The 16,629-nt window shown below is 42.6% G+C and overlaps 1 protein-coding gene across 1 annotated transcript; it reads left to right on the top strand.

Annotated features, from left to right (window-relative positions):
• The first annotated feature begins 17 nt into the window (after nucleotides 1–17).
• LOC146633447 (sphingosine kinase 1-like) lies at nucleotides 18–16,269 on the top strand. The gene is made up of 5 exons (XM_085352238.1): nucleotides 18–444; nucleotides 7,979–8,128; nucleotides 12,467–12,561; nucleotides 13,005–13,120; nucleotides 15,369–16,269. The coding sequence occupies exons 1-5, from the start codon at nucleotides 18–20 to the stop codon at nucleotides 16,267–16,269; spliced, it is 1,689 nt and encodes a 562-aa protein (XP_085208364.1).
• Nucleotides 16,270–16,629: the final 360 nt, after the last annotated feature.

The following is a 16,629-nucleotide window of genomic DNA, read 5'->3' as shown; positions in this document are numbered from 1 at the left end:
CGCACTCTCCGTCCGGGATGGAGAAAGACGCCTGTGATCCGGACCCATCCCGCCAGCGGAATGGGTTCGTGGGCGTGCTGTACGGGGAGTTCACCGACATGCTCAACGACAGGGTCCGCTACTCGGTGAGCTTGACGGAGAGCGCCCTGACCATTCAAAGAATCTCCTCTTCACCCGGCCGGACTAAGGTGGTTTTTAACTTGACCGACTGTGTCGGCTGTCGGGCGTACAGAGGGCCGGACAGCGCGGACGTCGGCGCTTACTTTACAGCCTATTTCTACCCGTTCAAGAGGCGCTGGATGAGCGCCGGAGTGACCCGGCACAGAGTGGAGCAGTGCTTTCGGGTCGCACTGGTCCAGGACCCGCTCGCCAACCTCCAGGAGGCTGAGAGGTGGGCTCATGCCATCAGAGATGCTTCGGCGCGCCAGGCGCCCCGGAGAGACGGTGAGTAAACGCACGGGTCACACGTGTGAAGCCTGAGATTCAACTTTATATTGTAAAATAAATAAATAAACTATATGTAGCAAAAAAAAAAAGGCGAACGCTGACAAATTTTATGTGCAGATGTTAAAGTATTCAGTGAGGTCAGGGGTGTGAGAAGGCCTTTCTGGCTCTCAGAAAGAGCCTCGTGCACAGATATCCAAAGCAGAGATCTCCAAGTCCCCGGAAAAAGAAAAAACAAACAAACAGGTTTGGCATAGAGGAAACACATTCCACTTGCTACTGTAACCTGTTCTACCTGCTGTGAACGGTTAGCAGTTAACTGCTGTCCCATTCATGCATGTAGCCCATGGTGGTGATTTTTGTTGGATATGAAGCTTCTTTTGAAAAACACACACGCATAAAAATGATCACTTAAGTAGTTGGATTTTCAACTGATCTTCTGTCAGCAGAGGCTGTAGCTGCTGTTCATCCTTCCATATTCGCGCTCAGTAAATTCCCACTGAGAGTTTATTGTTGATGGGTGGAGGAAAAAAATCACATCAAAACAGCGTCTGTTTTTCACCCAGCTTTGCAGCAGCCTCGTCTAATTAGGCCTCGTCATGTCTCGCTCTGTTTAAAATGCAGACTGTCCTCAAGTTCCTTTTGTCTTCCGATCTCATTATCTCCTCTGTGCTCCAATCTGGTATACAACAACAGGATAATTAACGTGAATACTGTATGAGAAGAGTTTATGCGCCTAATTATCACTATCACTCATTTGGGAACTGATTGGTGATACTTGCTGAGGATGCAGGGCAGAACAGTTTTGGTCTCAAAACTGTGATTCTGAATCCTCTTTGTCGGTCCGGCAATATCTCTTCACACCAGAAATATGAAAAGAAGAAGCGGATATTTGAGTGAGCGGTGACTAATTTGGAATGTTGAAGTGTTAGGATATGTAATGAGGTTGCCCTCCTGCAATAGCAGCCTCCAGGTGTACACAGCACACACACACACACACACACACACACACACACACACACACACACACACACACACACACAGACTGGACGCTGTGATACTGCAAATTGTGACATCGATCTGATACCAATATAAATACAGGCCTGGTATTATCATACAATACTGATACCAATATTTTTGACCCATAAAGGCCGTTTGTGTTGGGCAGAGCAGTGTGTCATGATTCATGAGATGAATCATCATCAATTTGCAAATTCTGAAAACATTTATGATTTTTACCCCCCATTATTGTGAGTTAAGACAATACAATACACCTTTTAGCTTTTCATGTATTTTGAAACTGTTTTTTTTTTTTTTTTAAACCTAAGCACTTTTGGTCAGCTTTTGTTGGTTAAATGTTCTTTAGGCTATAAATAAAACTGACTTGGCAGTCAACAGAAAAAAAGTTTTTATTCCCCTGTTCAGTTCAATGGGCTGTATACTCAATTTAGAGGATGGAAACTAAATATCGATCCTATTACACTAGTATCAAACTAATACTGATACCAGCATTGGTATCGACACTCTCCATATTTGGATCGTTCCACCCACTTCTACTGTGTGATGAGGAACATCCAGCCTCCCTCTGCTTCTGAACTGTTTATTTGCGGCAGGCAGACAGATGGTAAGCTCAGGGTAACTTGGTTGCTCACTGGACTCCGCATCAAAGTGCTCCAGCCTGGGAGCATTTCAGTCAGACATACTAATGAACCGGCTCAGGCCTCTAACAGTTTGTAGCCTTTTATTCCTAGCTTTCTTTCACTTGTCTTCTTCTTTTGAACGCAGCATCTCACGCGATGATGTGATCATATCATTAATTCATAAGCTTGTTTTAGCGTTCCAGGTCCGGTCGAGCTAATAAAAGAGCATTTAACGGAATATATTATGTGCTTTAAGTGAATAATGTTGTACTAATGATGTTGCAGAATTGCTGCTTGTCACAGAGGAAGCAGGGGAAGTCAGAGTGACTCACTAATCCCCAATAGTGTATTTACCCCCTGAGTTAATTGCATGCCATCTCATCTGGGATTGCAGATGGAAAGGTTGGATTAAACGTGCAACCACTGCACAAGATTGGTATTTAGGCAGGGAGTTATCACGGTGACACACTTACACTCAGATATAAAGTGATTTAAACGTGTAATCTAATCTATGAAGGTGTAGTTTACAGTGAGGCTGGAACTCTGCTAATTTAGCTACTGTTCTGATGTCTATCACAGTGGTAGCGTCGCAGGGTTTTTTATCCTCACTGTGGGTTCACTGGAATGAATGCGCTGTAAATAATGAAGAGCACACACTATGATACAGTCCTGCTGCTTAGAAGATCCGCTGGGAGATTGCATGCGAAAGAATGAGATGATAGTTACTTGATTTGACTTATCTTACAAGCGCCTGCTTTTTTTTGGCTACTAGCCGTATCCTTTTTTGGCTCTTCGGATATCTGATAGAAGGCAGATTGTAAATTCCACTTTTTTTTTTTTACATGACATGTTTCCTTCTTTCCTTCCTGCTACACTGGTACATCATCAATGAGGATTTGTCTTGAGTTACTCCAGAAAAAAGTGGGGCCGCACTTTTTAAAATCTGCAAATAAGCTTCTCCAGTGGTGATGTGAGTGTGATCCTGGCACCCACTGTGTCTGCTATTTAAGATGAAGAGTGCAAAAGAGAAGGAGAAGAGGATAGGAGCTACGAGTAGTGGTGTGCCATACTGCAAATGTTGGTATCAACCCTATACCAAATAAATACAGGGACTGCTGATACTGATACAATACTTTCACCGTATAAAGGCAGCTTATGTAGGTGTGTCATGACTTTTAAGATCATCATCACTTTGCAGATTCTGAACTGATTTTAATGACCTAATTTGACCTAATGACCTAATATTGAATTTACTTTGGGTCAGCCTCTGTGGTTTAAATGTGCTATGGACTAGAAATAAAATAGGCGTGACAGTCAGCAGAAAAAGGTTCAGGTATTTTTCAAAGTAGGTATATTATTTAATTTAAAAAACAAGACTATTTAACACAATTCAGTCAGCTTAGAAATGACGTATCGACTCTGTTGCACTAGTATTGTTCCAATATCGATACCAGCACACTAGTATCAGTATTTGGATTGATCCGCCCACCTCTAGTGCTCTGCTACCTCAAAAGCAACTGTTTACTAGAAGCTTTGGGGTCAGGTGCGCCTGTCATTGTGTGATCTCCCATGGGGCCCTCCACTGAAGCAGTCATGTCTTCCTCATTGAAGGAGTCGAGAGCTAAAAATGCGTCACGAGAAGACCTCTCACCCCGGCCAGCATCTCGGTCCCCCTGGAGCTTCTGTCTTCTGCTCTGTGACACATGGCTGTGATGGGCTGTCAGCCGCTGCCACAGCGGGCACTGGTGTTTGTACTCTCTGGACGTCTTCTCCTCCTCTCCAGCAAACACTCGCCCAACCTTGGAATGCAGTGTGTGTATGTGTGTGTGTGTTGGCAGATGCTTCTTTGCTGCCTGAATTTAGTGCTGCTCCTGAACAGGAATGCTCTCAGTAAATAACCCACATATTTGTTTCTGTTCCAGGAGTTTTCATTCAATGTTTTCATGTTTTAACAAATCCCACCTGTGCTGCCGCTTGCGAAACTTAGAAGCACATTTTGTCTTTATTTAGATTTTTTTTTTCCTGTATAGACGTACACCTTTTTGGAAATGAGGTGGCAGATTCTCTCTGTCAGCGCGACACTTGTTAGTTCTGACACACTGTCATTTCCCGTCTGCCTGTCACCTCGCTGCCGGTGTGTGTTTACCCACTCGTATCTGTGAAATGCACACCCTGAAGATTTTGTGGCAGGATGATGCCTGCAGGTATCTGACTTCACATCCCAGACAGACTTCACATTCACATTCATATAACCCCTATAAGTCCCTGTCATATGCACAGGTGACACAGAGGTCAGGGAAGTAGAAATGTCTGGGAAGTTGTCGTTTTCAGAAATCTTCTTCAATGTGGCCTGTATGTACTGTCTGGGTATGCCTACTTAAATCAGCCTCATTTTATGAGCAATTTCCCAACGTATACCATGCAAATCTTCTGAAATTAGAGTATAATTTTCACCAGCAGTACTTACTAAAATATGAAAACTGCTGATCTACTGGGATTTTTCCTACACAGCCATCAGGGTTTACAGAAAATAGTCTGAAAAAGTGGAGCAGCAGTTTTCTGGGTGAAAATTTTGTTGATGCCAGATGTCGAAGGAGAATGGTCAGACTGCTTTGAGGTCTGAGGGAGGCACCCGTGCCTCAAATTAGCATTTTTTACAACCAGAATATGCACAAGAGCATCTCTGAATGCAGAACTGAACCTTCAAGCAGAAGGGCTACAGCAAAACAGAAGACCAGACCAGGTGCCACTATTATTAGCTGAGAGAAAACTGAGGCTACAGTTTGCATGGGCTCACTAAAATTGGAAAAGAGAAGATTGGAACAATTTTTGCCTGGTCTGATGAGTCTTGATTTTGATTTGCGGTATTCAGATGGTAGTGTCTGAATATGGTGTAATCGGCATGAAAGCATGGATCCATCCTGGCTTGTATCAACCGTTCAGGCTGGTGCTGGTGGTGTGATGGTGTTGGGGATATTTTCTTGGCACACTTTGGGCACCTTAGTACTAATTAAGAATTGTTTAAAATACCACAGTCTACCTAAACATGCCCACCACATTTCAGCCACGTTAGCAGCCTGTGACTCTCAAAATTGCAATTCTGTCATATCACTGTCACATATGCAAGAATTCGTCACCAGGCATGTTTTTACATATGTTTTGGAACTGTCCAGTCATATCTGACTTTTGGGTCTTTGTAAACGCTGTGCTATCTGATGTACTTGAAGTTTTTTTACACCTCAATCCTGGTCTTTGCCTCCTTAATGATACCTCTGACATGTCATTAAAATGAATTCAACGCAAAATGTTGCAAGATTTCTGCACCTTGCACGCATCATTGTAGATGCTAAACACTTTGGCATTATTATTGCAGACATATTAATGTTCTGATGATAACATTTAGCTTAAAAAAACCCCAGCTTGGCTCTTTATTAGCTACATTAGGTTATGTTATCTCAATGCTTGCAGTGATTCTCAATTAGAACACATTCATGAAGATCTGAGAAAATCCCTGCTGTAAATTAATGCAGCAATGGGCAGTGGGTTTGTTTCAAAGTAAAGCTACACAGGCTAGAATGAGTTAGGTGGGGGACTGAACACTGTTTCTTTCTTTTGTTGCATTATTCTATTTGAATCACTGACAAAAACTCACAGGTGTAATAAGCATAGTTCAGGATGAGCACATCTTTTGCTTTATGTGTCATATATCCCAGTGTGAAAAATGCTAAAGGTGTTTGCTTTAACAAACAAGAATGCCTGTGTTGGGTTTGACCCTTTTCAAGGGTGTCTGTAGGTATTGAATGGGATGATTTTCAGCCCTGCAGACTTGAGGGCAAAAACCCAATTTGAAAGCCCTTTCACTATCAGCAGCCATTTTCCACTGTATTCTGGAAGTATAGATAGGACCTTTGTGTCTGGATGCCACATTGTGCTCAGATTCAAGTAAACAACAATGCTAACCCTGTGTGACTGAATGGAGGCACAGTTTGGCATGCACCTGTGTTTTTGCCCTCTCACCTTATTCTTTTTGGTGGGTTCACACCTCTTTCTCTGAGATATTTTCGTACCGTCACTGTTTCCTGTCATCACAGGCCATATAAAGTAGAGGATGGCAGTAGCACAGACAGGTCACAGACCTGGAAATTGAGGTTATAAACTATCAAGAGGACAAATACCCTGACAGCTCAGCCAGAGCCAACAGATAGTGAGTCAAAACAAAGACGGCAAAAGCATTTGCTCTGTCAGTTCTAAGGTTAAAAACGACAGCTGAAATTACTAAATGATGAGGATCTTTTTTTTTTTTTTTTACATCTGTCACATTTTATGACTCTGAGAAACTTTGCTTGCCCGATACCGAAGGCAGTATCATCTACAGCCATGTATTTATGGCAGAAATCAATACCGGTTCTGCTCTCCGTGCCCCAAAATGGGATGATGTTTTTGTCCTTTCTGATTCATTTGATATGGTCTCTGGCGAGTCTGTGTGTGCTCTAAAGGTCAGGAGCGTCTGCTGCAAAATCCAACTCCAGTGGGGGAAACTACTCTGTAAAAGCTGCAAATCCTTTTAGTTGCAACAAACAAGTATTTTACAATTAAATCTGCAGTAGGCAGAAATCTTTTCCAGATTTCTGCCGATTTAAAATTAGACAGCTCTCCTCCCGCAGCTCTCTGTTTTAAGCCCCCAAACAAATGAGCATGGGCTAAAAATAATTAGCTGCCCTGGGATTTAAAACCCCACTCTCACTGGTGAATGTCATTTACTTAACCCATTACGCTACCACATCTCCTGCGCTCTTTCTCTACATTTCACTTTCAGTTTTTCTGCAACTTTATATTGTTCCTTTAATAAGCTTGCAGAAGTCTAGTTCCCTCTCAGAACTTTCAGATTAGAATATGATGAAAAGTTGTAGTTAAGATATTGCAAAGTCCTGTAGTAGCCCTTACTACGATCATTACTTTACATTTCGCAGTTGATTTTTGGCATCAGGAGCAATGTGGGGAATCATTGTCTGTCTACAGGATGCACTGTCATGTGGACAATCTACTATAACTTCATCATTATTCTACTTCTGACAGTGGTTATTTTGGGGAAAAGGATGTTGAAGATGGAGCTGCCAAGCAAGCAGCGTTTAATTTTTAATTATAGTTATTATCGGGGACTTTTTTCAATCAGAACTAGAGGCGGGACAAGGTTGGAAGTGATCCAATCACAATCTTGTGAAGGTTAAATGTACACATTTGACGTGAAGTGGTACAGCTATATTGTTTTTTTCTTTTCTTTTTTACCAATTAGCAGTGGTGTGCAGTTTTTTTTTTACCAAGTAAATACAGGGCAAGTGTTGCCAATACCAGTACAGGTGCTGATACTTTTAATTTGTAAAGGCAGCTTATGTAGGGGAGAGCACTGTGTCACGATTTAATCATCATCAATGTGCCAAATCTGACCAAGTATACCAATGCTGATACTGGTATTTGACAGCTAGCATCCACAGTGCACATGTGCCCTTGAGTAAAAAGGCAGAGTCCCTAAAAACCTCAGGAAAATGGATATTCTCATTCCATTAATCTGTCTTCTCTTGAAAGACACAAGCAACAGGAGGATTTCCCTCATGGGGACGACAACATGTCACGAGTTGCTAATAATACATGGTGAGATCTCGAATGAGAAGCATCTGTAAGCCCTCTCTCTTTGAAGAAAGTAGCATGTCACATTAAAATGAAGCGTTGTCAGCCTGAATGCTCTCACGGCCCGTGCCTTTACTGCCTCATCCTTCTTTTTTTTGTGCCAAAGAGACCCTGAGGGAAAAGGCTGCCCTTATACATTCTTTAAAAATCCTACTCCTTCATCTCTGTCCTCGCCTTCACTCACATCCACCTTCCTCTGCCTCTCTCAGGTGTGGCGTATATGGAGGTGCGTCGGCCTTGCAGAATCATGATGCTGGTGAATCCTCAAAGCGGGCGCGGACAGGCTCTCCAGCTTTTCACCGGCCACATACAGGGCATGCTCACGGAGGCCTCTGTTCCCTACACGCTTGTCATCACAGGTCAGTGGATTTCACACACTCGTAAATATGTTTTCCCTGTGCGGTTGGCTGGCAATGTTCTCAAGGTCACCTCCATATGAAAATATCAGATTGAAGTCTTTAACCCCACCGTGGACGATCATTTAAAGAACCTGCCAATTACACACACACGCACATAAGTTGACATAACTGCACTCTAAAACAACTTTTAATCTCTGCAGGAATTATGCATTGCCTGTGTGATCACAAATTTACAAACCACATGTTCAAACACGAGTATGAGCAGGCACTCAGGCACATGTGCAGTGATACGCATTTAATATCTCTCTCAAGCTGCTCCATATTCCATATGAATTGCTTATGCTTTTTGTGAATTCAAACAGTGTTGCGTTGGTTGCTGTCATCAGAGGCTTTAAGCTCAAAGTGACCTCCCTCGGGATACCAATAAGCTGATAAAGAAATATAAAAAGGCTTTAATACCCAAACATATGGAATAAAATATAAGCACATAGACTCATTTACCCTCCTGCCTTTAACTTTAACTATACAAAGTTTGATAAAGCCTTTATAAGCCTATGTCAACCACTGGTTTATAAAATCATGTTCTAAAGCCTCAAGCCGCTATCATGTGTTTACCAGCCAAGCTAGCAACCTTGGCAGCAACCTGCATTCATATATTTTGTTTGTACGTTGCATAGATGACTCAACAAAAAATTGTTTTTCAGGGCTTTCATTGCAGCCAGTGGATATGTGGGACAATCCTACCCACTCCATCCATTAATCCTTTACATTGAAGATCAAATAAATCATCAGCATATACAGCATTTACAGTTAAGACTGCATTTTATAAATTACATTCATTCTTTGATTTCCACATGCACGGTTCACCCGCATGCAATGAAAGCCTGTTCAAATGTGATTGGTCAGTAGTACCTGGTCTACAAACAAAGTACTAATGGAAAGCAGAAAGCTCCCAGTGGCAATAATGTTGTTCCTTACTACAGACTCTCCGTTTTCATATGTATGTAAGTGTTTATACGGACTGCTATTTCAGTGCCTTGAATTAACTGAGTTGAAGCTCAGCAGAGAGCTACTGGCTACAACTGTGTCAGAACCGATATTTCATGTACCTAATAATGCATAATTTAAGCCTTCATCAAATTTTGGTTAAGGAAAAGAAGAAGTCATCTCCGGTACCACTTTACACAAAGTTATAGAGAGAAAAATATTTTTTATATCAGCTTGTCTTTACTTCAGTCATAACATTGGCCAATTTAATGGGAATCTACCACTTGTGCCAGCCTCTAGAACAGGGGTAGGCAACTCGAGTGCCAGTGGCCTGCAGGTTTTAGATGAGTCCTTGATCGACACTGCTAATTTGATGTCTAAATGACCTCCTCAACATGTCTTGACGTTCTCCAGAGACCTGGTAATGAACTAATCATCTGATTCAGGTGTGCTGACCCAGGGTGATATCCAAAACCTGCAGGACACCGGCACTCAAGGCCTGGAGTTCGACACCCCTGCGCTAGAAGTGAACTTCTCATTAGCGATCGTGATTGACTACAATTATGTGTTTGATAACACTAATTGGATTGATCATATCTCAGAACAACCCTGAAAAGTCCAATGAACTCATTGAAGAACTAAGAAAGAAGACTGTAGATTTTAAAAAGTTGGGAAGGTCTCTTGGAGCCATTTCTAAACAACTGCAGATTCCAAGATCATCATTTCAAACAAATGGATAGGAACAACCCAGTAACCACCTAGGATTAAACCTGCCATGAACTGGGAACTGCTGGAACACCAGTGTCACTGTCCACATTGCCATGGACTGAGAGAGTGCCAACTAAGAAAGAAGCCCCTGCTCCAAAGTTGACATGTTCAAGTTCCGATGAAACCTGCAGCTGTTTACATGGACAAGCCTAATGGCTTCAGGAGTTTTATGGTCAGATGAGGCAAAAAATTAAGCTGTTTGGCCACAACAAGAGGCGTGTTAGGAGAAATAAAGACGAGGATTTCAAAGCTAAGAACAGTGGTAATTTTAGCATCAGGTTTTGGGGCTGATTTGCTGCCAGTGGTACCAGTACATTTCACAGCGTGGATGGAAACATGAAGAAGGAGGGCTACCTCCAAATTCTTCAACTTCACCTCAGATCAGCAGCTAGATGTGTGAAAATTGGACACAGCTGGGTGTTCCAGCAAGACAATGATCCCAAACACACAAACTGGTTTTGGAATGGATAAAGGAGGCTAACATCTTCAGGCTTGTGAACTACGCAAAAGCTAAGTCCATGCCAGGTAACCAACCAATTTAAATGAACTCAACCAGTTCTACCAAGAAGAGTGGTCAAATGTCCTGCCAGAATTATGCCTGACGTTTGTTGCTGGTTAACAAATCATTTGGTAGAGGTGTAATTTGCTAAGGGACATTTAACCAAATAGTGGGGATGTATGTATACATCTGGGCAAGAATGCATACTTTTGACCCTGTATAGATACAAGAAAATCCTAAATAACTTCCAACTTTTGCTCCTAATTCATGCTTTTTAAACTCGCCAAAGATGTATGTAGGTTTCAGTTATTGTGCAAATGTACTGTTTATAAGGTTGGGGCAACCTGCAGTCAGCTGAGACTGAAGAAGTCACTTGGATGAGTGACGAAATGTTTCTCCCGTTGAAAACGCTACGTCCAGATGAACAGAATGAACCTTTTGGGATATGCTGTAAAATCATTCCACGCTGGAAAAAGAGCAGTTCAAAGAAATCATTAAAAGCCCCAAATTATCATTACATTCGTGCCCATGATTAGTGTATGTGAACTTCTCACCACAACTGTAAAAGCACTGTCTTCTTATTCAGTCCTGGAGGTTACCACTTGCCTCCAGCCAAACCCTGCTTGACAGAATCAACAGAAGCAGCTGTTGCTTCTAGCATCAGCTTGGTAGCGTGTAGCTCAATGTGAGATGAACCACAACAGCAAATTCGAAAAATAACAGGACAGGCTCTGTGTTTGTTTATTTGAGAGAGGCTGCTGATGTGTACTCATTATACAGACCTCTGGGATTCAAAGGAAGGCTGGCAGCTGGGTGGGGAGGTAAACAGACAAACAACAATAACTAATGTTAAACAGAAATAAGGTGGGGGTAGGGAACACTAAAGGGCTTCTTTGGTCTGATACAGATTAACTGGCATAAACCATTTACTGGGACAGGTCCTTGATGACTGTATCACACTGCCTTAGCCTGAGGAAGGACAAGTACCAGTGGAGGCACCTCTTGTGTCAGCATGTACCTTTTACATACTGTATGAAGTGCACCAAGTTTAATCTTTACCCAGCTTAACCTCAGAAGGAGGCACACGAAGGTGACACAACTTGGGAACAGCTGTATTTAAAGTGGAATTTACTGAGGATTTTAAACAGAGCAAAATCTTTGGTAGTCGTGTGCAGATGGTGGAAAACTCAACAGCGAGCGTGCCAGGTGAAAACTTTGTGGCACCTCTGCCGTCAGGTTTAAGGCTGTATGCGTGACAGCGACCTCTTGAATAAGGAAGTGGCTAGGAAGTAAAGCATCAACTCCCTCGGCGGGCTCAAGTTGCTGAGTCAGCTGTGCAGTGCAGTTACTCCCTCTGCTTCAGTCTGTCAACACAGCACTGCATCAGTGCCTCGAGCCTCCCCAGCAAACAGCAAACAAACAGCAGCAACATGGGGAGCACCGCTGGGGAAAGGGAGACCCAAGAGACTTTCCAGGCATGGGGGTTGTGGGGAAGACAGGTAAAAATTGAGCAAAGTGAAAAGAAAAGACGATGCCACTGTTTTTATTTCCATCAATAGATCAGAAAACAGTATTTCAACCATGATGTGAGCGTATCAGTGTTTGTTAATTTCATATCTGCCGTCCTCTTTTACCATGCACGACTTCACTGCGGAGTGTCGGCTGGCGGGACGGTAGAATTTGATGCTGACAGGATGAGCCCCCTGCAGAGGGACCTACTCAATGATGCTGCCAATAAAACTAGGCTTAACAAATAGCTCAGCGCATTAACCAACATTCATGCATGCACACACACACACACATTCAGATATTTGTCAGTCACAGATGTTTGCAGGCTGGCTAAAGCTGCCTTGGAGCTGTTGAATAGCCACTGGATGGGCTAATGTGATATGTCTGCCCTGATAAGGGGAAATTGAATCTCTTTTCTGCCTAATCTCCCTGATCCTACCCCAAAGGCTGGCGATAAAGGGGAGCATATTTCTTTCACTGACCTTGCCCTTTTTTTTATGTCTTTGCTACATCCTGCATTTCACCGCACTTTCTGCTTCGTGTTTTACTTCTCGATCTCCTCTCGTGTCTTCCAGAGCATCAGAACCACGCTCGGGAGCTGGTGAGAAAGGCAGACCTGTCGCAGTGGGATGCACTGGTCATCATGTCTGGAGATGGGCTGCTGTTTGAGGTGCTTTAACTTTACTTGGCAAGGACACAAGTGCTAATCAGCTGCGGATGAAAATCATACAAACTCTTACAACCCTGCCCTATTCTCAGGAACTTCTTAGAATAGGACTATAAAAATTTAATTTGTTCTCAATCTTGACAAAAGAGCTGGCACCAGATAAATAAAAGCCTTAATTTTTTCTGTGGATGTTTTTCAAGCTATGATGTAGAATATAAGTAATGTCAAGGTTTTTCTTTCTTTTTTCTTTTTTGCTTTTGATTCTCTGATTCTATAAATCTTCCACCGTGGTACCTTCATGTTTCCTGGAAGCACTACACTTAACACAGAACAGCTGTAACTATGAGAGAAACACTTTTTATCAGAACTTGCAGTCTTCCACAGTCACTACTTTCTATTTAGAACCACAGTCTGATTCTGCTCTTCTATTCTTCTTGCTTATTCAGGTGATAAATGGTCTTATGGACCGAGAGGACTGGCAAGAGGCCATTCAGATCCCTCTGGGTATTCTACCAGGTGGCTCCGGCAATGCCCTGGCTGCATCCGTCCACCACTACTCACAGTGAGTTGATCCATTAATGAGTCATTTAAATGCATGGGCTAACTAGTGATGGGTCGTTCGCGAACGAAATGGCTCTTAGAGCCGACTCTTTGACGTGAACGACGCGAGCCGGCTCCTTATCGCGAGCCGTCACGTGGGTTTTTTTTTTTTTTTTTCTTTCTCTCAGCCTCTCTCTCGCACTTTTTTTCCGCTTCACTCTGCACGCGAGCCTTGTGCTTTACGCTGGGCAGAGGGGGGAGGGGCGGTAGTTACACTCAGTAGCACAGGAACAGAGCCAGAGAGAGAGAAAGAGAGGCAGGGACAACAACATTAGAAAGGTATAGTAATCATCCACAACTATTTTCGGTTGCAGATGATAAAGGATTGAGAAAGTTTATTCATGCAGGTCCATATGACAGAGAATATGCATGTTCTTTTAGTTTTCATATTATAATTTATATTTAATTGTGTTGTGGTTTGCAGTGTTTTGTGTTCTTTTCACTTTAAATTTGTGAAAGGAAAAAGCTGAAAATTTAAATAGTTAAAACTTGAAATGTGAATAGTTGATTTTTGTATTATATGATTTATTTATTACATTTTATGTGGAGTGAATAAATAAAAGTATATTTACGGTGGCCCCTAGAGACAAAGCACATACAAACTTCAAATCACGTACGAACTCTGAAGCATGTACAAACTCCAAAACACGTAAAAACTCCAAAACACGTAAAAACTCCAAAACACGTAAAAACACATACAAACTCCGAAGCACGTAAAAACTCAGAAGCATATAAAAACTCAGAAGCACATAAAAACTCAAAACACGTACAAAAGACAACAGAAGTGCTCCAGGATGCTGGGCGCAGTGTTGAGCCTTTGTTATCTTGTGGCTACACAAGCCAGCAAGTACCAACGACCGGATTTGGTGTGTGGTAATAACAGGTAAATGAACTTTTTTTTAAATTATTTGAATATATATATGAGTGCCTGTGTATAAATATACAAACAATACACACATGCTTTCAATTGTGTAATTTAAGTGATCTAGTAGCTCTGCTTTGGAAGTTCAGTTCATGCTAGAAATGTGTTTTGGAGTTTGTACGTGTTTTGTCTCTAGGGGCCACCGCATATATTTATATATAAACATATATAAATAAAACCACTTGTTTTTACGTTAGTAATTCCTTTTGTGCATAATTTTATATTATTGTTAATAATAAATTAATTAAAGCAACAAAACAACCTGAAGAGCCGGTTCGGAGCCGAAAGAGCCGGCTCTTTTTAGTGAGCCGAACCGAAAGAGCCGGATCTCTAAAAAGAGCCGGAAATCCCATCACTAGGGCTAACAGTCCAAAAGATAAACCTTCCTCAGCTTTGGAAAAAAAAGACAATTTATCTCATGCTTGTGTAATTATGCCAAAGGCTGACTGGGCACATCATTTCCTCAGGAGAGAAACAAGACTTTCAACTGCTTTGCTGTGCGGCAAGGTCATTTCAGGTTCCTCCAACTCTCAAAGGAATGATGTAATGGGTTTAAAAACTGGCACATTATGAGTGATTATAGTCCAGAGTGCAGCTGGGGAACATGTTGACCCAGCACATGTTCAAGGTGTCATCTCCATCTGCTGGTTGGTTGTTAGCACAACATCAAAGGGGCGAACAGAAATATACACTAATGAGTCAAAACATTATGGCCGCCTCTGACTAACAAGCTGTTGGGCCTTCAGTGCAGCTCTGACCTGCTGAGTCATGGACTTATAACAAGATCTGAAGGTCTGTAGGTGTAGCACTGAAACTTTGAAGATCCGAAGTTTTGAGATCAGACTTGATCAATGACACCCTCCAAGACCAAACTGCCAGTTCAGTAGTTAAATGTTGTTCAGTAGCATGCTGTTGCTACAGTAATATCAGCATTATGTGCAGCAGTGAGTTTATTTAATTCATTATGTGTATATTTGTGAGCATTTGTAGTGCTTTAGCTCATTCACACATTTGTCACCCCAGTTTTTGGGGTTCTGTGTTTTTAATGTTAGTTTATTTTTAATGGAGAGAAAGAGAATATCAACCTTGCCTGAGGACATGGTGGTTGATATTCTGTCTCTTTCTATTAAAATGAAACTACCATAAAAGTTAGAGACTTTTCATTTCTTTGGCAGTGAGTAAACTTACAAATTTAACAGGGGTTCAAATAATTTTTCACCCCACTGTAGTCCCATGTAGTAGTTGTGAAATTGAGGCTTACCTCATGATCTCTTAAACAACTTTTCAGGTCACCTCCAGCATGGAATGAGGAGCTTCTGTTGAGCTGTGGTTTCATGCTGTGCAAAGGCCTGGTTGGCCCTCTGGACCTGGTGTCTGTCCACCTAGCCTCTAAACAGCGCCTCTTCTCGTTCCTCTCTCTGGCCTGGGGCTTTGTGGCAGATGTCGATATTGAGAGCGAGAAGTACCGCCACGTCGGAGCTATCCGGTTCCTTATGGGCACCCTGGTACGTCTGGCCTCACTCCGAGTGTATCAGGGCAGATTAGCATACCTTCCTGTGAAGGAAGCACCAAAACTTTCAAAAGGGAGCTTCACAACAAACCACCCACCCTCCACACCTCAGCACCCCTCACTCTGTTCTTCACTTCCTTGTCAGTTTATCCCCAACACTTCCCCAAACCCGAGCTCTCGCCATGGCACGAACTCAAACCACAACACTAGAACCAACTCTTCCAACAACGCCATCACCACCAAGAGGCCTCAGATCGAGAGTGACACCAAGACAAGAGCCCCTGTAGACTCTCTGCTCCCTGACCTGGAGCAACCTGTCCCAGACACATGGACAGTAGTCAAGGAGGAAGACTTTGTCTTGGTGCTGGCTATTTACCAGTCCCACCTGGCTGAGGACCTGTGGACAGTCCCTGGTGCAATGGCAGATGATGGTCTGATCCATCTGTTCTACGTGACAGCAGGAATCTCCCGGCCTGCCCTTTTGCGTCTCTTCCTTGCCATGGAGAAAGGTGGCCACTTGGCATGTGGCTGCCCCCACCTGGTGTATGAGAAGGTGAAGGCTCTGCGACTAGAGCCCATAACTCCACAAGGCATGATCACCGTTGACGGAGAGGTGGTGGAGTACGGGCCGGTGCAGGCTCAGATCCACCCCGGAATAGCTAGACTCATGCGTGGATGAATTTGGAGCATCACAACCTTTTCCTGGCTGTAGAGCTTTCTAGATTGGCCTTTTATACTCAGTGTCAATTTCTTGATCTGTGCTGGGTTTTTTGTTTTTAATTATTTTATGTTTTTTCAGAAGTGCCAAAGACATTTTATCAGCCTCTGTAAATTTCTCTATTTTTCTACTGAAACAACTTGTCCTATTTTTATGGATCTCCGTCCCCTCTTTCTCCAAATGTTTGATTCAGGGTCAAAGCCATGGATGGTTGGTCTTGCTGCTGGCTGGTCCAGGCTTAGGGAAATACGGAGGGATTATGTGTCTGTGTGAGTATGTGTGTGTGAGTGCATAAGAGAGAGAAATCTTTATGTATGTTTG

The sequence above is a fragment of the Diplotaxodon limnothrissa genome, linkage group LG4, assembly GCF_057381915.1.
Source record: "Diplotaxodon limnothrissa isolate DT_005_m linkage group LG4, D_limnothrissa_male_GT1.1, whole genome shotgun sequence".
In the NCBI taxonomy this organism is placed as follows: domain Eukaryota; kingdom Metazoa; phylum Chordata; class Actinopteri; order Cichliformes; family Cichlidae; genus Diplotaxodon; species Diplotaxodon limnothrissa.
The sequence above is the reverse complement of the archived record's forward strand: the minus strand, read 5'-3'. Positions and strand labels throughout refer to the sequence as shown.